Source organism: Poeciliopsis prolifica, unplaced genomic scaffold (assembly GCF_027474105.1).
Source record: "Poeciliopsis prolifica strain line A6 unplaced genomic scaffold, Auburn_PproV2 SCAFFOLD001, whole genome shotgun sequence".
In the NCBI taxonomy this organism is placed as follows: domain Eukaryota; kingdom Metazoa; phylum Chordata; class Actinopteri; order Cyprinodontiformes; family Poeciliidae; genus Poeciliopsis; species Poeciliopsis prolifica.
Window position 1 is genome coordinate 17,341,991 of NW_026562376.1, and position 21,601 is coordinate 17,363,591.

Consider the following 21,601-nt stretch of genomic DNA (forward strand, 5'->3'; position numbering starts at 1 on the left):
CCAAAACAAAGTAGCAGCTGTTAGGACAGAAATGCCTTGTCATACTTAGCAGCAGAAAATGTTGGAGACTTGTTGTAGATGACACCAAGTTAATAGCAGCAGCTGGTAAGTGGGGAGGGGGAAATGGACATTTGCACCATTGAGAGGCAGGTGAGAATTATGCAGCAATAGATAAGCACTGCAACCTTTTTGGGGACCAAAATCTCAGTTTCAGGCGTCTTGTTAAGTCAGTTAGAATTAAGGCAGCTGTGATGTCAAATTACAGTCTAGCTCATTGGCCTGAGAATGTAAATTCAAACTTAGAAGAGTTCAAGAAATGGATTTTTGATGTGATTTCATTGTGTTGTACAAAGTCTAGAGGTGGAAACTCGTAGCTGCTGCACCGTTTGTTTTAAAAAGCTCTGTGGTAATCAAAAGATTGAAAATGTTATTAAGATAAAGAAAGCCTGAACTTGGTTTGGAAGATTTTATAATCTAATGGAGTTTATGAAGTTTTACAAACTTTTTCCCCAAATGTTTTGTCAATAAATCACACTTTTCAAAGTTTTATTCATCAATCAGGTAAGAAAAAGCTACTTGACTGAGGAATTGGCCAGTGCTTGCCTCGCATATGAGAGAACTAAGCAAAAAATAAATAAAAAATCTGGTTTAAGGGTGGCTGCAAGGAGATTCCTCATTGCAGAAAAGAAGCACATACACAATTACACCAAAGACCCTCAGTATTTCACCCACATACAACATGAGAATGATACTCCAAGCAGCTGCTCACCTGCAGTGGGACGTTCCAGGCCATGTAGACGTGACTCCTGTACTGGTCCATCCACACTTCAGCCACTCTCAGAGCGTTGCGGCGCACGTGGGCTGTCAGGTTCTCCGTGTAGGGTTTGTGCGCACGCTCGATGTGGGCGATCCTGGAGCAGGGCAGGACCTCCACGCTGCCCCCACACTGCCACACCTGTTGGGATAATCAGAGACTGTTTGGTAGTTCAAAATGAAAAACAGCAGGTGCTTTCTGCACCTGCCAAGTCAGAGCGAGTTGAAAGAAGCAGATTAACTACTCGAATGCGTTGACTCAACCTGTTAACAGAAGCGTATCAGAACCGTAAGACCATGCTGAGGATGCTCATCCAGGTGCTTTGCTATTTTTACACCTTTCTACACCTTGTTGACAGTGGAAAGCTGTCAAATATGTCAGCAAAGCCAAGCTAACCTGGCGACAACTTCATGCAGGATTCATTAAAAATAAGAATGAATGCACAGTCTTGTGTTTTGCTTAAAAAACAAGCAAAGCCTTATGCTTAAAGTCAGCTAAAACTGACATAAGGCCAATACATAACCTAGAGCAACAGAGCAATTTCTACTTTTACTGAAGGTAGAAAGATGTCCAGGATGTCCTATACCTAATAAAAAGTAAAGTGCAGAACTCTTGGGAGTCCTCATGGGTTCCTCTGATTGCAGCATCTGTTTATAGTAGCAGTTACAGCAGAAGGTGACGCGTCAAGAACAAGCTGTGAAAACTCCCAAACCAGAACCACAGGAACAGAATGATGTCCTTCAGTTCCGGGAGAGAGAACACATTTATCTGTTCTTGTACAGTATGGACTGGCCTTTAGAAATGCTTTAATGCCACATCAGTAGATGTCTTCATTTACACATCTGTTTCCTAGCACGACAAAAAGGAACCAGTGTTGCATTTCAAAATAAAACTGAAGATGACAAAAGGACAGACTAAAGGTCATATGTCAAACCAAAGGTAAAATGCCTCTCTTTTGCAAAAACATAAAAAGAACTAAATAAAAATAACTTCTGCCAACTTCAAATTGTGCACCAAGTAAAGTTTAGCATCTACTTGGATTGTAAAGCATATTAATATTTTCCTGTTTGGCTAACATGTATAATCTGAGGTATTTGGACAATTAGGATTTTATGATTGAAAATCACAAAATTTAGTCCTAAAGTGCTGCTTCTCAAGGCACACACAGAACTATATTTTGACAATTTGCTATTTTAATTTTAATTATCAAATTGGTTAATAAACAGATGAGCCTACAATGTAAATATGCAAAAGGTGCCACTGTATGTCTTTAGCCTCCTGTTGGCCAGACACAAAAACTAAATTAGAAAAGCAAAACAATGCCAAACAGATAATGAGCTTTAATTAATTTCAATAATTTAGTTTAGTTCTTCATAGTTTCTTGTGGGTACTATCATCTCCTAGCCTGCTGACCCTTCTCATCTAATGACATTTCAGCTGTTGTTTGAGTTTTGGAGGTTGACAGCAACTTTTTCTTTTATCATTCACAAAGATAATAGATGATTTGTGACCCCTCCCTAACAATAAAACCATAGCAGCCTCAACATAATGTTAGAGCACTTAATCATTTTGTCCAAACACTAAGAATGCTTATTGTCAGAAACTGCCTGAACCTTTCAGAAAAAGGCTGCCATCATCATCCTGTTTTCTTTTCAGGGAACTAATAATAAGGAAGGAAAGGTCACCCTGATTAACAAATAAAGAAAGAAGAACCAGCTTTGTTGCTGTCCTGATTTTTAGTCTAAACGCCTTTGTGCAAAGACTTGTAAAAGTAGTAATGAAATTTTTCAAATTTTCTTAACTGAATGCCAGAAATGTCAATAGATTTTGTTCTATTGTTGTGCTCGACCAACACAATATGTAGCACAATTGTACAGTGGAAGAAAAATTATAACCTTTTCCCCCTAAAACTTCTCACAAATAAAAGGGTAATAAAGTGTGGTGTGCACATCTATTCTGCCCCCTGATGTAATAGTTTGTAGAAACAATTTTCACTGCAATTACAGAAGCAAGTGTCTTGGATATGAATAAGCACATATAGAAACTGACATTTTTAGCTATTCTTCCTGTTTTTAAATATTTTTCTAACCAAAAGCTCTCTGTTAGCTTAAATCAAATACATGGGTATGCTTTTATTTAACGCATCTCAATCTTGATTCAACCCACTAAGATGTCTTTTGTAGGTTTTAACAAGCACAGTATTTAACTTGACCCATCTTCATTAAAACCTCTGACCAGCTTCTCGGTCACTACAGAAAAAAGTGTCCCCACTTTTGATCCCAGCACTATTTTCCACAGTATGGGTGGCGTACTCACTTTTCCTGCATACCTCGTGCTTGCCTATAGGCCAAAAAGTAAAATTTCTGTCTCATCTGACCTTTTTCATGCAAGTGTGGCTCTACATTGATTGTGGGAAGCTGAAAAGGCGACATATATCTTATCATTGTCCCGTCAACGTATTCGGTCTCCTGATGTTTGGATCTCTGCAGCTCCTCCAGAGTTAAATGCTCCTTTCAGCTGCTTTTCTAATTTATACTCTCTTTGCTCGACCTGGAGATATAGGTGAACCCCACTTTAGACATTTTCATAACTTTATTCCCAACTAACAGCAGCATTGTCCATTAAAGATCTCTAATGATCTTTAATGTACAATTCATATACTGAGATTAAACTCCAACACACTGCTGAAAACCTATTTACTTGATGTTTTTTGGTGATTTAAGAGTAAAAGGAGCTGAATAAATATGTACAACAGATGTTTTTTTTTGTGTGTCTTTTTTTAAATTCACATATAATTTTTCTTCAATTTCACTATAGTGCCCTGCTTTGTGTTGGTCTGTCACACAAAATCCCAGCAAGTCAAACAGAAGTTTGCAGAGTTTTTGGGAGCTCAGTAGATGCACGGTAACAGTACTCTAAAGAGATTGTGAGGAAAAGATGACTGAAAGTACTACTATTTCAGAAACCAAGCATAGAAAAGTTGTGAATCAATATTATTCAAAAACTGTCCCTTTTATAGCTGCTTTTACAGCACTTTTCACAAGGGTCCCTTTGTTGCCCATACAAATTTAAGAGGTATACAAATTCCTGTAAAGGTGTTTCCTGGTAGTCTCAGCATTTCCACTTTTGTGGATGTTTTTTTTAATTTATATACCAACCCTTGCTGTGTTTGTGTGTTCAATCTTTCCTTCAGGGCTGCCTCATTGCCTGCGTCCATTCAAAGCAAAGAGCTGCTGCAGAGCAATAACTAAACTGTTGTACTGGCTCAGAGCCCAGACAGGAGCATAAAACCAGAGCCAAATTCTGAGGTGGTGAACGCCACTTGCAGAAATACCTCGGCGCTCTCTCCATCCAGGATTTACAACACGGGGTTAGAGCATGAGGAGGTATTCTTCAAGTATAGCAAACAGTGTCTGAGAAAGTGGGTGTGCAGAGCGAGATAGAGACAAATGTTAAAAAAAGACAAGAGAGAGAAAAAAAGGAGAAATTGTGTGAAACATTAAATAAAATGTGACAAAGGGAGATAAACTGGGAACTACAGAGAGGGGATAAAAATATGAATAGAAGGTGGTGGGCTTTGTTTCTTTCTCTTTCAAACTAAAAATCTGCTCCTCTGGGGAAAAACAGCCATGCAGAACATTCACAACACATAACTGTTTTCTTAGTCTTCTGCTTCTTTTTTTATTTTTCATTTTTTTTGGGTTGATGTTCACCAAATTGTACTTATGGACTTTCAGAAGTTTTAATGAGAAGATAAAACTACAAGTGAAGTTGCGTGTTATAAAGCATATCAAGCAAAGACTGCCTGTGGCGATAAAGAAAAGCCGTCTTGAGACAATGAGGATTAAATGTGCACCACGACATGCAGAGGCGCAGACGAAGCTTCATGAAAGCAGTTTTTAATCACAAAAGGGCCAGAAATACTGAACGCTTTGGCGGAAAAAAAAAAATAATAATGATGATGTTATGGGGGAGAAAGAGAAAATAAATCTCAATGATAACAAAAGGCGGCGCTGGTTGGTGAGACGCAGATAGAAATAAAACAAACTGGCTGTTCTCTGCCTTAAACCCTGGGCTGAACTTCATGCGCGATGAATTATCTAGAATAAGAGAAAAGCCCTTGAGACACAAGGACAACTGTCTCTGTCAAAACATCATCGCTGATTTGCATAATCATTGATCTAAAAGAGGAGCAATTTATAGTGTTATGGTGCTAAGTCAGCAAAAGAATGAAGATATTGATTCTTCCCATCATTCCTGATGTGTTTTGGTAAAATAGCCGGGATGAATAACATATTTCTGTGAAAACAGGCAAGTTAAAATTTCACTTGATCTCATGTTTCGTGGGACCATTTAGGTAGAAACAGCATGCAGATACCAACGCTGCACTAACCATTTCAATGGATCACAGCATCAGACACATAAAACATAAAATCTACAATTATTTTTTTCTAAGGTGAGTTTAGATTTTTGCCAATGGGTTTCATTCTGTTATATAGTAAGGAGGACTGGAGCGTCTCAGCTTTAATGAGATTGGAAAGGATCAATATCTCCTATAAGGAGAATTGGTAAATCACAGAATCACCTTTTCCAAACAGTGGAGAAGAGGACAGAGTGCAAAACAGCTCATTTATTCACAATGAGATGTGCTCTGGCCTGTACAAACCAAATTAGTCAGTACTGACTATATGCAGTCAGTAATGGGACCAGTCCTGCTGGGCTGCCCACCAAATGCTGGATCCTCCGTTGATCGTGTTTGACTGATAACATTCCTTAAATCCAGGTGCTTTCAAGATCCATAGTTCACCTGCATAACATTGTCAAACTTTCCATAATGTTGTAGGAAAACTACTTTTTATTTTTAAAGGATAAATTATTGTGATTCTTTAAAAACCCCCACTCCCAAATTTAAAAGCTGTCAGCTGGTCCAAAATGCTGCAGCAAGAGAATCCAAGAAAAGGACCTGACAAAAAATCTGCTTCCCCATTAAAAACAGAATTCTTAAATTTTGGAGTTTTATTATATATTAGAGACCTGATCTATTATTTAGGTCGGATGTGGCATTTAAATGATAATGAGTTGGTACTAAGAAGTCCTGTAATTGACCTGTAATTGAGTCAGCTACTTAGTGTGCGTTCTTGCAGCGCTCATATGCAGAGGAATAACCTATTCTTACATGTCAAACAAGTGAAGATCAGCGCAGTAAGCTTACTAAAAGTCTCAGCCTTTCTTTTCTGCGTTTGTCACCATTTTCTTTCTTCAGAGGGCCGTGCGTGACTCTGAGCTCTGTAAATAAATAAATATTGTGTAGATATTGTAAATGCATAAATCTAAGCCTATACATTAAATTTATTTAAAGTATAAAAGCAGATGTTATACTGAAAATAAGTACGGCACCTTCACGGCAATATAAAGTAAGATATACCAGTAATATTGCTTCATTTTATAGCTGTTCAATAATATCATTGTCCTTTTAACACTGTTAAAATTTTGATGTTACATTTTTTTCTGAATGCAGTTAAATAATTAATAATCAGCTCAGTTTGCTTGAGTCAGGCTAAGTGAAAAATGTGGATGACAGATAAAGCTCCCATTATGTCAAAGGAAAGGTCATCTGTCTGCCTTTGCAGGAGGAACCAGGCTACAATTAAGATTATTTCAATTCAGACAGTGACAATGGCTGCAAGACACTTTTCCAGATGGCACCATGCAGCAGATATTATGAACATCCTCGGGTGCTGAAATTTGTCTTACTCTGATGCCGAGCTCCACATTTTCTCCACCATAAATTTCCATTCCTTCGTCGAGCAGGCCGATCTCCTCAAAGTATTTCCTGTCGACCACAAAGCAGCCAATCAGGGCAGGACTCCTGAAATAGAAAGGAAACGGAGGAAAGAGAGGTGTCAGAAAAAAAACTGATTTAAATGCAAAGCAATAGGGAAGCGTAAATGAAAATATTCTCTGAAGCCCACATACAAAAAGCCTTATTCTAACCCACAATTAGCCCACACTGGAAATCGCACCCGCAGGAGCTGTGTTTTCATCCCAAGAACGGCACATATTCGAAGCTCTGGAGAAATGCTTCAGCATGTCAAACTCAACCTATGTGGCATCAAACAAACAAACGGCACAGTTGTCAAAAAGGAGGGATCGACATCAAACTGAATCTACAGGAGTGGAAAAATAACTCCGATTAGTATTCATCCCGTCAGTCCCACACATCTCCTCATATCAATATGTAATACAACAGACTGACAAAAACAACTTGTTGGGAGGAATTTTTCTTCCCTGAGGATAGACAGATTGGCAAACAGACAGCGCTCCCACGGCAGGGTTTCAACATCAAACATCACATTGAGATCACGACTCCTATATAAGCTATGGTCGATTTTTTACCACATTTATTTGTCAATAGAGGTGGAGAACTTTGCGTTTTCAAGATGATGCGGTTCTCTTGGCATCTTCAGGTACATTCATCTGCCGCTAGAGCAGTGTGCAGCCATGTGAAACGTCCGTGATAAAAAGTCAGCTCCTCTAAGTCAGAGGGGTCATGGCTCTGAACCAGAAAGACAGCTCCCTCTGGATCAGAGGTCAGTATGAAGCAGTTCAGGTCAATATTTTATTTTTAAAGACCAACAATAGGATAGACTGCAGTAATGTGGGTATTGCCACAGCCAGTTGTAGTGAACACAGCTTTGCTAACAAGTGTAAAATGTGAATCTACTGATTTACTGGTCTTGTTACCTTTCGAGTTTCACACAATGTCATCAGATAAAAGTCAGGACTGAAAGTACAAGTTGTGGATCCAAGCAGCTGATATTTGGATCACCACTGCTCAGATCCACCTGCTTCATCCTCCCATGCACCCTGATATGTTGCTGGATGGTTTTATGTTTCTTACTCTGCATACTGCATGCCTTGATTCTGCATTCGGGTTCTCATCACTCCATTGATAATGGAAGAATTTATAAATGTGTTTTTTGTCTCTGCTCTGAAAATCAGCTAGTCAACTACTTTCTTCTGAGTCGGCAAAGTTTCAGACAACTCTTTGTCAAACAGCTGGAGGGTTCTTGCTCTCAGATATATGGCCATATAGAAAAGTAAATAGTTGGGGCTATTCATCTTTCTTGGTCATAATACTGAAGACATGTTTTTTTGTCATAATCTATAAACATTGTGTTTGTTTGCTAGCAACTGCAGAGGTTTTTGCAGATATCGGTGAGTAAGCAACTTTGCTTTTATTGCTGGGTTTATTTCTAATGTCAGTCCCTGCAACCCATATTAATCATACAGGCCACAGGTATTGAATTTCTGGTAATATGCCTGCATTGCCTTGTGGAATTGCATGTTTGTTCCATATTGCAATTTTGCTTCAGCGAGTTACAGCTCATGCATGATGAATTTTGAATAAAGTGTTTTGAATTAGAATTCAATCATCGAGTTTAGTATGTGATCTCATCAAAGACCGATATGCTTTAAGGGAAGGTAGTACTACTTGACGCTTGTTAATACAACCAAGATTTTTTTCCCCAGCCCCAACATTGTTGGAATGTTCTCAGAAGAAATGCACAGAACGTTTTCTGCTTACCTGATGGGAGCTGTGTGGTTGCGTAGCATCCACCAGGACTTTGGTGGGTTGAGGTATCGACACCAGAGCTCCCAGTCAAAGCCCTGAGCAGACAGGGGGTACTCCTCAATCTCAAATGTGTCATACTTGATGTTGTCAAAGGAAGGCAAGACCACTCTGGTTCGGTCCTCCTTTATTCTCTGCAGGATCGGTTCTGCCCTGTGAGGTGAAGGAGCACAGACGACCTTTAGCGTTTAAAGATTAATGTCAAAATGGATCTTTCTGGGACTTCAATATATTTTTTGCATGTCAAAAATATATTAGAAAAAAAAGCCGTTGGCTGGAAATAATTATTTCAATAGGCACCCGAATAGTTGAAGTGGAAGAACGGCGCCCCCTGTTTTCAAAGCAGCAGAGAAAACCTGTTTTTTTGGTCTCCCTTTTTAATTGACCCAAAACCAGCCAAAAATGCCTTTTAATTCACATTTAATTTTTATAAACAAATAAACAAAATGGTAAAAATTATAAAAAATTGCTGTGTTTTATTTCCACTCTTCTACAAATGAGATGTGTCCCACATTCAGTCCCTGTATGAGCAAGTGTTTAGGCACCACTAAATGTCTCTTAACTTTTAAACAACTTATAAAAGACAAGATGATTTTGTTTCATGTCATTTTAAAGCGATTTCTTTAAAAAATACCCACCAACTCTAAAGCTGCTTGAACCTATTGTCTCCATTATCTGTAACAGTTTTGATTTATTACATTTTAAAGGTCTGTTTTAGTCTCACAACATTAATTTTAAGAACAGCTGGGATTTATACCGAGAAACTTAACTTGAACTTTATGAGGCTGAATCTGATAGATGTGCTCTTAAATTGCACAAGTGATTTATAAAGTCTCTTTGAGGTGAGCACTCATTAATTCACTTTGGACGCACAATTGTGTGATTAACTTCGTTTTTGACAGCCATACTTTAGCAAAAGCAGACAAAATAAGCCGACTACACTTGTCCTACATAAACTTTGTCTACAAGCGATATGAGATTGAAGCAAGTTTATAATAAATGCTTTGACATTTTCTGCCATTTATTTATCAGTTTCATGTTTATTAGGATTTAAAAATAATTACAAAAATGAGAACAACTCTTACCATTATTGAATATCCATAAACCTATATGGTGTAATCATTGCGTGCAGTGAATTGATAGTGCAGAGTGAGTCTGGACTAGAAAGGTCAGATGCACCTTTAACATAATTGAATCCAAGCGGTGAGGTGTTGACTCCTTACAGATGGCAGGGTGCCATTAGAGAAAGAAATAAGTTAGGTGTCTGAAATATGAATTCCCAGGAAGATCGGTCTAAACCCTGTTTAACCCTTTCAAAGAGGGCGCAAGGCTGAAATCTGATGAGGTTGGGTGTCAGCAGAGATCTGGGGAAATCTGCAGACTTCAAAGAGCAGAGCTGAGGTTATGAATTTATAGATCAGGTCACAATCAGATAATACTGGATCCTGAGGATGCAAAAGCAAATCTGCAGGAACAGTGAGATGACTTAGTGTTCACCCGGGTCCAGTTAGTTTATCAAGGACAGACATCACAAAAAAATGGGGAAAAATGCTCAGCATTTTTAGACAAGCAATCAAGTTTTCTGCATCAGGCTCAGCTGTCATATACAGAAGCAAAATTCAACCTTGATTCAGTCCTGAAGGCAAACCTGTAAATCACTTCTTGTCTTCTTTATACTAGATTAGCACTTTTTTTTTCTAAAGGTTTTCACTAAAAAAGATTCGTTGGAAAACCAAAAGCCTCAACTGAAAAGTTTTAAATAGCTTAAACCTTGCCAGATGACACAGTTCTCTCATAGATAAAATGTCTATCAAATGTTCAATGGCAATGAAAAGAGACCTGAAATTGCTGCACAGTTGTACTAAAAAGCTGGAATAAAGGCAATAAAATGGAGGAAAAAAATTGAAATTTTTTGTCCTATGGGAGAGTTTGCTCATGAGGGCCGTCGTTTAAAAATGCAAAGTGTACCTAAATGTTTCCTGAGGGAACTAATTGTTTATAGTGTAATTATTCCTGTTTACGTGTTTCATGACAGAATCAGGACAATGATAGTAAACCACTACACCACTAATAATTCCTATAAAATTTAATGTGTAAAATAAATGGGCTTAAACATTGTGTGAAACAAGTCTCATGTTTTAGTCTCTCTCAGAAATGGGAAAGACCAGATAATATTGCAATATAGTAAGAATTAAGGTAGAGGTTCATATATGCTTTTATAAGATCCTTTTCAGCAGGTTGTGTGTAAAGTATGTCTGGAAAAAAGTTACCAAAACAAATGAAGTAACTTTACTGGATAACAGAGGTTTAACTCAGAGATGTCAGGCATAAAAATAAATGTGGATATATGGAAATCATCTCATAGTCACTGTGGCGGAGCCATGTCAGAAAATATCAGGATATTTTAGATAGCCTTAACACAGAAGATACTTTGCAGATATAGGATAAAACGTCTTCCACTGTCATGTTAGTCAGTTTTTTTTTAATGCAATAAAAAAACTCTTAGTTGAGCAGAAGGGAAGAGTCAGGACTCTTGACAATGTGGATAGAATAGAGCAAAACTTCTCTGATTGGTACATCCTTGTGAAATCTTACATTACAAGACAAAATGTTGTCCTCCAGAAAAACATGGGGTTGTATTATTATCATTGTGAGACTTTTCCACTTCAACAAATAAAGACTTTTACACATATTTTCCCAGAGTGCCAATAAGTATAGATAGATTATTAATAATACTCTGACGTTCTGTGATTAGATTGGAGAGGAAACTCCTGTGTTGATCTGTCTTTTTCTTGTCGATGAACCTCATCACTGGAAATGGATATTTACTACTCCACAGTAAAACAGAAACACGGTCAGCATTTTTAGCCAACCCTGTAATAAGTCGGAGGGAAAAAATCCGCAATAACAGGAAAACAATTAGTGAAACCTCCACATTAAGAAATTGTAAAGGCTTAAAAGTTTTAGAAAAAAAAAAGACGGTTTCCTCACTACTGAATGCTAAAAGTCTTTGGTGTTTGAATCTCTGGGAAACTCTCATTTAAATGAAGCGTAGCCTCAGTAAATGCCAATTAATTATCAGCCAATTTATTGCAAAGAAAATGGAATTATATTTATTACCCAAGAGCAACAATGTCTTCAAGCAAGTTTTTGCAAAGATAAACTTTTGACTTTTTGTAGTCAAATTAATTAAAGTCTTGGAATTCATTTGCATCTGCTTGACATTTTTAGCTTACTCTAATTTTTTAAGTTAAAGTCTGAGGTAAACGACATTCCATCTATGAACTCCAGGATTTTAACATGCTCAGTTTTAATTTTTAAACATACTTCTTTCTTGTTCTTTATTTGGCTTTTTAGAAAACAATAACTCTAATAGACTTGATTTCACATTCTTGAGAATTAAAGTATTCCATTTTGAATCTAAAGATGAATATTTTTTTAGACTTTGATGAAAAACCGTAGTGTGAAGAGGTGAAATGATCATTGTCCAATTATTTGTAAATGTAATATTTCCTAGTAAGTTAATGAAAAGAAAAAAAAAAAAGAATCAATAATTACCATCCACCCATCAGCAATCACCACAGCAGTAATACAGAAGGGCAGTTTAGATAGACAAAGTAACTTATTACATAAACTTAAACCCACACACACAGAGATTTTCAAAACCAGTTTGATTCCTATTTGAAACATTTTATTCTCCCACTGCACACCCTGGATGAAGACTTTGCACTGTGAGCTCCAGCTCAGCTTGTCCCTGGATGACAGCTAATTTGAAAGTCAAAGATGACACTTCCTCTACATGACAGACAGGTTTTTATATCTTTCTTTGACAAGATGCCCAAGTCCGCCATCCCACAACAAGCCTCCCATGTTATATCACCTTGCAGTACATCTTTATGAGCTACACACTGAAATGATAATTATATGGACTCTACAGCCATGAATGTTGTGTAAGTTTGCTCAACTTTCTTTTTTGATTAAATGTTTACTGGTGCTGTATTTATCAGTGAATGGACAGGGCATCTGAGTTGTAGAAAGGTAGCGACAAGTGCAATGCAATAAGTTACTGGTGGTGCTGCCAGTGTGGTGTGGGTGTGAAAGGGTTTTATCATGGCCAGTGTTGCTTTAAATTCTCAAAGACCAAGCCAAACTGGTGAATAAGAGTACAGTGTGGTACACTGGCACCACATCAATTCATCACCATGAAAAAAAAACACAAAAAAAACACAAAAAACCAAACTCAACACTCTGTAAACCTCTGATTATGCTCTAAATCAAGAAATATACATTTCACTTTCTGAAATGAATGACAAAAAATGTTTAACTTTTTCAAAATGGCCCATTTTTTCTGCTGTATTTATTCACAATCCATTTTCACACTGATATTATCTGGAGATCATCACAAGAGCAAAACCTGCTGTGGGATCCTGACCCAATTTGAAGGGCCCACTGAAAACAAGCACAATTACTTTGAAATATATATATTTTTAAATAGAAAGTGTCCATTTATTATGATTATATTTAAAACTGATGTTTTGGTAACTAGATCCAAGTTATGCAGATTAGTCAGGGTTCCTTTTTTTCAGTGATTTGCTTCCAAGCCCCCCAAAAAAAGCATACATTGTATCACAATGTGCAATCACTGTATTTTGCATAAGGAAAATTTGTTAAGAATGACAGGAGATCACAGATAAAAGCATCGAAGATAAAGGATTAGCGTGTTAACAGCTAGACAATCACTCTGACACAAAACACCCTGTAATTACTTGTGTTTGACTCAGAATAGGCAACATTGCAGATAATTACAACGAGGGGAAAAAAGACAATTAGCAGATCCGGCAATCAGTTCTTGGAGGCTAATTATACAGCAATTTCTCAATTTCCACAAAAAGTGATAATTGTGAGTAAATACGAAATCTGCGAGGGAGTGGGCGTGTTTCGGAGCACGGAGGATGAAGGATTAAGAGGAAGTTGTAAGCGAAGGAAGAAAAATGAAAGTAAGAAGAACTGGAGGGGCAGGGCTCTCTAATTCTTCATTCCTCAGCGTGTATTTGTCTGACTGCTAATAAAGCTGGCACGAACGCACCTCCAACTTATCCGCAGACAATCGGCACCAAACCAACAAATATTTCAGCACAATTTGTTTTTTTAAAAGCGAAATATTAAAAGTCTTATAATCAAGCTGTGCTCTTTTACGTCTCTGCCAGGAAGGATTTCATTAGTCAGAGACCAGTAACCACACAGTAGCGCCATGTAGGAGGTTTGTGTGGGATCTGTGTGTATGAAGAGGTGCATTTACAGAGGGAGAGAGTAAGGGATAAAGGGCTTGTGTGGGTGTTAGAGTAGCTGGGTTAGGAACCTTGTAAGTGTCTCTTTTCTAATCTGGAACACAGCAGCCAACAAATGCTCTTTTGGATCGAACCCAGACGCTATAATGCAGTGCGAGCGAGAACGCCTGCTCTGCTTACACAAGTGTGCTTGGGAGCAAACTGCGTGCATGCTTGTTACTCTGATTCGAGCATGAGAGTGTGATACTTTTTTGGGCTGTCAGACTGATTAACAGGGACAAAGCCCTGTTGTTGTAGCAGAGTATTTTCAAGGGGGGATCCCGAGGTGAAGATGGTGCCAGAATAAAAAGAAACTGACATGAAATCTGTGTGGAAACAGAAAATGGCACTTAAAATGTTAGAGAGCCTGAGCAGCCTCATCACTGTGACAGATGAAACATAACAAGCAATGTTAATAGGGGCAGTAATTAACTACTGCTTTGTAATTCAGTCTTTAATGGATTCATTAGGAAAAATTCCTGCTTTGTGTCATCGTCCTTGTCTCGGTATGGTTGGCTGTTATTAATCTGCCAACTTCTCAGGAAGTTGGCAGAAGGTCTGGTGAACTTTATGTTGAGTAAGAATGCAAACTAATATAATTTAAATGTCCATCAGGAATGCAGAAACCATTTGTAGCATTTCAATGTTTGCTAAACAAATTAGCTTCTATGCAGCTTGAGATGACCGTGAGACGTCCGTATTTAGTGGACATACTGCAGACACACGTTTTTATTGAAAAATTCACTTTGATCAAAACATGTACAGATGACCTCTCATCTGTACATGTATCCGCAGACAATCGGCACCAAACCGGGATGGGTTGATGTATGCAAGTCACAATGTAGATTTATTTTGTTTTTGCTTTTATTTAATAATAAATAAATACGATTCAGAAATGTCTGCTGTATATTTGCATTCACCTGGAAGTTCTAGAAACTTTTTAGTTCTATATCAACTTTTTAGTTGATATAGTATCAACTAAAAAGAACGTTCTCCAACGATTGCTGTGTATTAATTTCTACCTGTTTTTTCAATCAATTCTGATGAGAACCACTTGGGAGAAAAGCACCATAATGCTGCCACTACCACGAGCCACAAAGGGGAAGATGAGTTTCAGTTTGAGTTCTCTGCCACACTCAAACTGTAGGCAAACTGAAAATGTAACTTTTTATTTCCTTCTTTCAACAGTGGCTCAGTTCTCACCACTCTTCCATGAAGGCCAAACTTGTAGAGTTTGTGCCCTTTAGTTTTTCTGTCTATAGACTTTCAGACTTGAGGTGTGCAGCTCTGGCAGCTCCTCCAGAGAAATCAAGGGCGTCTTGGCTGCTCCTCTAATGGTTTGACATTTTTGCCGTTTTGCCAGACTCCTTCACTTTCTGGATGATAAATTAAATTTGCTCTGCTTACCACCGTCGAGGTCTTCATACTCCCACTATATTTTTACGCAGTTCAAATTACACGTGAACTATTTACTGAGTAAGTGACTTATGGACTGAATTGGTTGCACTGGACTTTATGTAAGGGGATTTGAATCCACCAAATAAAAGTTTTAGATTTTTTTTGTAAAAACCTGAAAACAAAAAGTGGCTTTTGTAGTTCTTTGAATGTGCAAAGTAAATTATCCAAAGTCGTACTCTGTGTGGGTATATGGCTTTAAAATTAAATATGCAATAACGTTTGTGACAAAAAAAACGTAAATAACGTCAACAACATATTTTTATCAAGAACTTTGTATTGTGAGGACTGTCTGCTGTCATGACAACCAATTTTACACAATTAGCTCTGTGACCTAAAATGCTAGTAAATATCTAACAAATGGCCTCTGCAGCTGAGAGCTGCCTTGAGTGGCAGTTTACAGAGAAGGAGGTTCCACCTACACAGCTTTTGATAGTGGTAATGCAGCGAGAGAAACCCAGAAAGGTTTTTCATGAATGAGCTTGTCAACACATTGCTGCTTCTTTTCTTCACTGCAGCAGTCACAGGCGAACCGAGTGAGAGACGATGCTGCTTTGATCAATCTGCAATCTTTTCAAACTGTTTCCAGTTTTCCCACTGCCTCAGCACATATAATGGGTCTAAATTATTACAATCTTGCATTATAACGGCACGTGAAATATAAGGGAGTCTCAGTAGATTATAAAGTTTGTCTCAAAGGAATTGATGGAGATTGAAATATTCCACCACTGAAGTTGCAAACTTCTATATTTTCACAGAAGTTTATGTAATAGACCAACAGCATAATTCTGAAGTGGATTTTTTTTTTTTAAATATATGTTTTTCTAAATCTGAAAAGTGTGGGATGTATTTGCTTTCAGTCCCCTGTAACTTCATAGCCCTTAATATAAGTGCAACTAGTTTTCTTGAGAAAAAAATTGTCCACCTGTCTGTAGTTTAGCTTTTATGGATCACAGGCACAAACCCTGTAGCAGAAAATTTACTCTGCACTTCCCTCTGAACTCACCAAGCCCACAGTGACACATGGTGGTGGCACCATCATGTTGAGGGAACGCTTTTCTTCAGCAGAGATGTTAAAGGAGAGGAAGTTGAGAGGAAGATGGATGGAGCTAAAAACTGTAAGTTCAGGAGAAAATCTGCTAGAGGCTACAAAAAAAAAAAAAACTAGTTTAGGGAGATATTCTTCAAGGTGTGTCAATGTCACATCTTTATTGTGTAAAATGGGGGATGTGAATACTTTTGCAAGCACGTGCTGTATGTGTCAAAAAACAACAACACTCGCTTGTGGTTATAGTCGATCAAATAATCCACTTCTTTTAACTTCTGGGGCTTTAATGTTTTTGGTGTTTGTCTCCATGGTCAAAGTGACGTGAGTTGCTTTCTTGAGAATTTTAGATTTAGTTGAAACAATAAAAAACCTTTAGAATAAGCATAGAGTTTAAGTTACTTTTCAGTCCATCCCTGAACATGAAAACATAATTTGAAGATTGCATTGTGCATGCGTATATTTTGAGATTTAACATAACAGCAGCTACAGAGTGTAAATTCAGTTTATATTCACAATGGAAAGATGTGTGAATGTATTCATAAGAACATTACACGAGCCAGGCGTCACGCATTTGCTTTTTTTCCCCCCTGTATGATACAAAAAGTGTGAGATTCTATAAATCTCACACTAATCTCCCACAATATATTTCCTAGAAATATATGGTCTGTTTCTTCTCTGCTACATTTGGTTTCATCCATAATCGTTTTCTGTTGTGCGTTTGGTGCAGCCCTTTGAGCAGAATAGCCGTCAATGTGGATGGTGAAAAGAATCTGCGCTCATGTCAGTCATTCATAGGATTATCCTGATCCAGCTGGACAGTTACAAATAATAAACTCTAATAGATTGAATTTGTTCCAATAGAATGGATAAACCAAATAAAGGACGATTTATCTCTCTTTCTGTGAAATTCTCTACTCGCCATCCAGTGTTGAACTCTACGTGTGCGTCGAATAGAGCAACCACAGGAGCAGTGGCCGCCCTCCATCCACTGACTCTGGACCGGATCAGTCCTTCCTGCTTGGCGTGGCGGACCACTTTGATGAACCCCGGTCCGTGCTGAGCATTTGTCTCATCCACAAAGCTCTGCAAGTGCTCCTTCAGTTCCACTAAAAAGAAAGAAATACAGAAACATACCTTGACGTTGGGCTGAAGTTATTGAACCTTACTTAAACACCGATTTGATCGGTTTTATTGACTTGCATAAATCCAAAACACAAAGTTGGCTTAAATATCTTAAAACACAACACTTCAGGCCCCAATCTACAGAAATTAAAGAACAGACAATGTCATTGACATCATTATTGGGGTCATTTTTCATAGATGATTTCCTAATGCCCAGTCACTGAAAAACAGACATATACACACTGGGCACACAATATTTTCATTTTCTTGTTATGATTCTTCAGTGTAATTGTGCCTGCAGGCTATGGTCTCTGTCATATTCTCTTTATTCGTTAATGCCTTCAGCCTTGAAGCTCCAAAATGCGCTTCCCTAAACGAAGCGCGTTTCTGTGCTGTGTGTTTCTGACCTGGAAGTAACATGGGTCCATTGCAAGAGATTGGATTATCACAGGAATCACCTCATTCTGGGCGTATGCGACACTCTCCGACATATATTATTTAGATTAACTGTTGCCATTTCCAAAGGGACAGAAAAATAAATGGTCACTTACAATTTTGGATGGTAATAAAAATAAAATGTTCCTTTTAGTTATACTTGACAGACAGTGGGATAGCAGATTGTTCCAAGTTGGATGTTCAAAATCACGAGATAGATTGGAGTGGAGTAATAAATACAGAGAACTGCATGCCAAAAAAGCAGAGTGTTTATGTTAAAAATATATTTTTTTTTCTGCTGCTCATTCTTGAGCTCTCATTCTAAAGACCAAGAAAGAGAGATAATTTACAGCTTTGTAAAACCTTTGCAGTTGAGAGCTATTTAGTTGATTAATGATCGGTACTATGCATTTCCAATCATTTTCCCACAACATTCTGATTTCTGAAACCCCTTTCCATCATCTGTGAGCTGCAATCATCAAACACAAAAAAATGTTTGAAATGTTTTGCACAGCAAGATGATACATTGCAGAGTGAAATCAATAAGCAATATACTGATTTCACTTTATGAATTAAGTGGAAAAAACATTCAGCCTGTTCACTATATTTAAACTGAGCTGTACCAGTAGATTAAAGTGGATAATTTCACTTTCAAGCCAAAATCAGAGCCTTTTCCTGACCAAATTAACTTTGTCCAAAGACACTTGAAATCAAAATGCTTCTAGCATTTTAATTTGGAAAATGATAAAAAAAAAACAACACAACAACAGCAACAAACATTTCTAGCATTTAGTTCTCTATATTTTTGGTAAACAACTTAACAATTTTAGTGCTGCTAAGCCAGTAACAGCAACATCAGCATTTAAACCACTCATCTCAAGGTGAAGTTATATGAACTGGGATTTTACTCCCCCATGGCAATTAATCCCTTATTTTTCATCGACCCAGGAGTTTTGACCGCTGCTGGTAAAATACTGACAGCCCAAAGCTTCTTAACACACACATATAAGAAGAAGAAGAAGAAGAAAAAGCCATCTTTTTCAAACAGGTTTGTGATTTCAAGTGTTTTTTAATGTCCTAGATAATTTACAACTTACTTGGCAGTGCGCAGTAAGTGCTCTTGCATTTCAACCAGCCTTGGCTAATTTGTCTTAATTATACCATGTAGATCAATAAGCAGAATTTATTATTTAAGCTCTTACTTTTCTTCACCTGTCTTGATTGTTACACACCACCATGCAATTGAAAGGGACTGCAAAGCAGGAGGATTAAGTCACATTTCTTAGAGAATTATAAATGCTTGTAATGAATTAGTAGAGAATAATGTGAGGAAGTTGATGCATGTATTTATGCCACTAGTTGCTACACTAATCAGCATTCAGCTATGTGCAGCTACCATAACTAAACCGTGATATATTGTATTACAGAAGAACAGAGGGGCAGTGAGAGACCCATAAAATCTGCAGGCGATGTAGCAGAGACAGATTTTTCATAATAGTAATTATAGATTTGGCAGCTATGAAATACAATATGCTCCACAGAATGTGGAACAATTAATAACACTGGCCCAGAAACAGAACGTCACATCCAGGCCTGGACTGCAACTGTCTTAGCAAGTTTGTTTTTAGTTTTTTTTTTTTTTCTTTCCATTTTTTTATGTTTTCACACACTACTGGTGAAGTTAATGCCCACTCATGTCCTAATTTAGCACATGGCCTAAAGCAGAAAATACAATAATCACTAAATAAAATACAAAACTTTGTTGCAGTAGCTTACCTGAAGAAGCCAGCACTTAATTGGACTCAGGGACTGGATCGTTGCCTTTTAATGTGACAATAAAGTCTTTAATTTCTTTGGGGGGGATTTAATCAGCTTCTGTTTGATTATGCATTGCCAGTAATGCCAAGTGGTATACTGCAAGTTCGTCTGTGGATCACAAAGACTATTCTGTGGTATTAGAAAAAAGTTGTTTTCTTTCTTTCAGCCATTCATCTTTTATTATTTCCAATGCCATTTTATTTTTCAGCCATCCAGAGGTGGACTTGCTTTAGTGCTCTGGATCACTGTTCTACTGTATAACCTCAGTGCCAAAGGGGGGTCCTAAGTGTGCCCCACAGGCAATTTGTCACCCTTGTGCAGATTTTGTGTGGCTCCTGGCTGCAATTTAAAAATGACACTAATTTGGGACTCCAGCACAGGCGGTTAATTTAGAGGAAGAATTATATTTTCAATTAGGGCAAACTTGTTGGAGATATTCTAAAACTGTGGTAAAATGGAGAATGTTTGGAACAAAGTAGTCATCTTTTGCCACAACCTATTTAATTTCATAGTGAATAGGATCACGACTAGCCGGTGACTTTTACTTAAAAACAGGCTTCGATGCACCCAAATCTGCTTTTAATTAACTCGTTAACTTTCACTAAATACAAGAGGCATATTCAGAGAAAGAGTGACCCAAACTCTGTTTTTACTACTCAGAACAGACTTTTTTCTTCTTTTTTTAATTAAGGAAGGGATTAATTAATTAACTTCCCAGTTAATTTTACGCATCGCTTACTTTTAGTACACTGTAAAAATAAGCAAATAATTTTAAAAAAGGAGGTCAACAGTTGTCCCTCTTCTCCACAAAATTGAAATTGTTCTAAATGTCCAGGTATGGACTGGTTCAGACTATGTTTGATTCCTCTGCATCATAAATTCAAGTCTGACAAACAAATTAGGGACTTAAGGTGATTTTAGTTGTCTCCACAAAGAGAAATGCTTTGAGAAAATCGGTTGGCCTGTACTTTCTGTGAGGAAATGAAGTGAACAAACTGCAGTATTGTAAAAGTACTGTGTTTATTATTTTAGTGTCTGTAAAAATGTTGTGACACAATACTTGTTTTTAATGGCAAAGTAGCTACTTTCTTACTAAGGCACCACTTCGACACAGATGACTGTGTTTAATGTGTGGGCAGTCAGGATAGTGGGCAACAGACCAAAACATTGTGAGGCATCCTGGCTATCCACATGCAGCTGCAATTATTTATGTGAATTCCAACTAGATTGGAATTACAGTGTAATGAGAAAATAATGATCAATTGAAGAGGGAAAATTAAACTCATGTTTCTTTGCAAAAAGTTTACTCATTTTTTATCCTTCCAACATCAGGATGAAGGAGACGGTCTGTGTCATTATTTGCTATTCCTGCCAGTTACTCCTGGGAAATTTGAGGCTACATAGTTATATCAGTATAGAGGGAAGAATAAACCATCCTCCACCATCCGCAGCTACAAGAACACAGGCTGGGTATAAAGCAGTGCAATAAATCCATATGTCAGCAAAGAAATATTGGCAAAGCTGTAAAGTGTTTTTTGCAAACTCACAAAACTTGGTTTTCGGACAAAGAAAATCATTCCAAACAGAGTTATCCAAATATAAGACACCTTCTTATGTGAAGCATAATGGGCCTCCGGGCAGACTGGATATATAAATGAGTCGACATTCTGTCTTTAAACCCCCAAAGAAAAAAAAAAACATGTTATTGCTGAAATGGGGCAACTGTCAAAAAGAAGATCAAGAAAGAGGTTTGGGATTCTTACAGCTGTTACTGTTGTCGTCCACGAGTATGATCTCTTTAAGGAGGTAGGATGGTGTCCTCTGGATGACCGTGTGAATGGAGCGCAATAAAACTGACAGCGCCTCATTGACAAAGATGAAGATTACACTGAGCTGAGGAAGGTCTGACGAATAAGACATGTTTCTGCATCTGAAGAGAAGGAAAACAG

General features: G+C 37.7%; 1 protein-coding gene across 2 annotated transcripts in view; it reads right to left on the bottom strand.

Moving 5' to 3' along the window:
* LOC129361534 (polypeptide N-acetylgalactosaminyltransferase 18-like) overlaps positions 1-21,601 on the bottom strand; it is a 124,736-nt gene that overhangs the window by 37,703 nt on the left and 65,432 nt on the right. For both annotated transcript variants that reach the window (XM_055032449.1, XM_055032441.1), the window contains exons 3-7: positions 21,416-21,582; positions 17,197-17,383; positions 8,403-8,600; positions 6,569-6,683; positions 770-955 (exon numbers count right to left, since the gene is read on the bottom strand). In XM_055032449.1, coding sequence (XP_054888424.1) covers positions 770-955; positions 6,569-6,683; positions 8,403-8,600; positions 17,197-17,383; positions 21,416-21,582 — 853 coding nt within the window. The remainder of the gene's footprint in view (positions 1-769; positions 956-6,568; positions 6,684-8,402; positions 8,601-17,196; positions 17,384-21,415; positions 21,583-21,601) is intronic.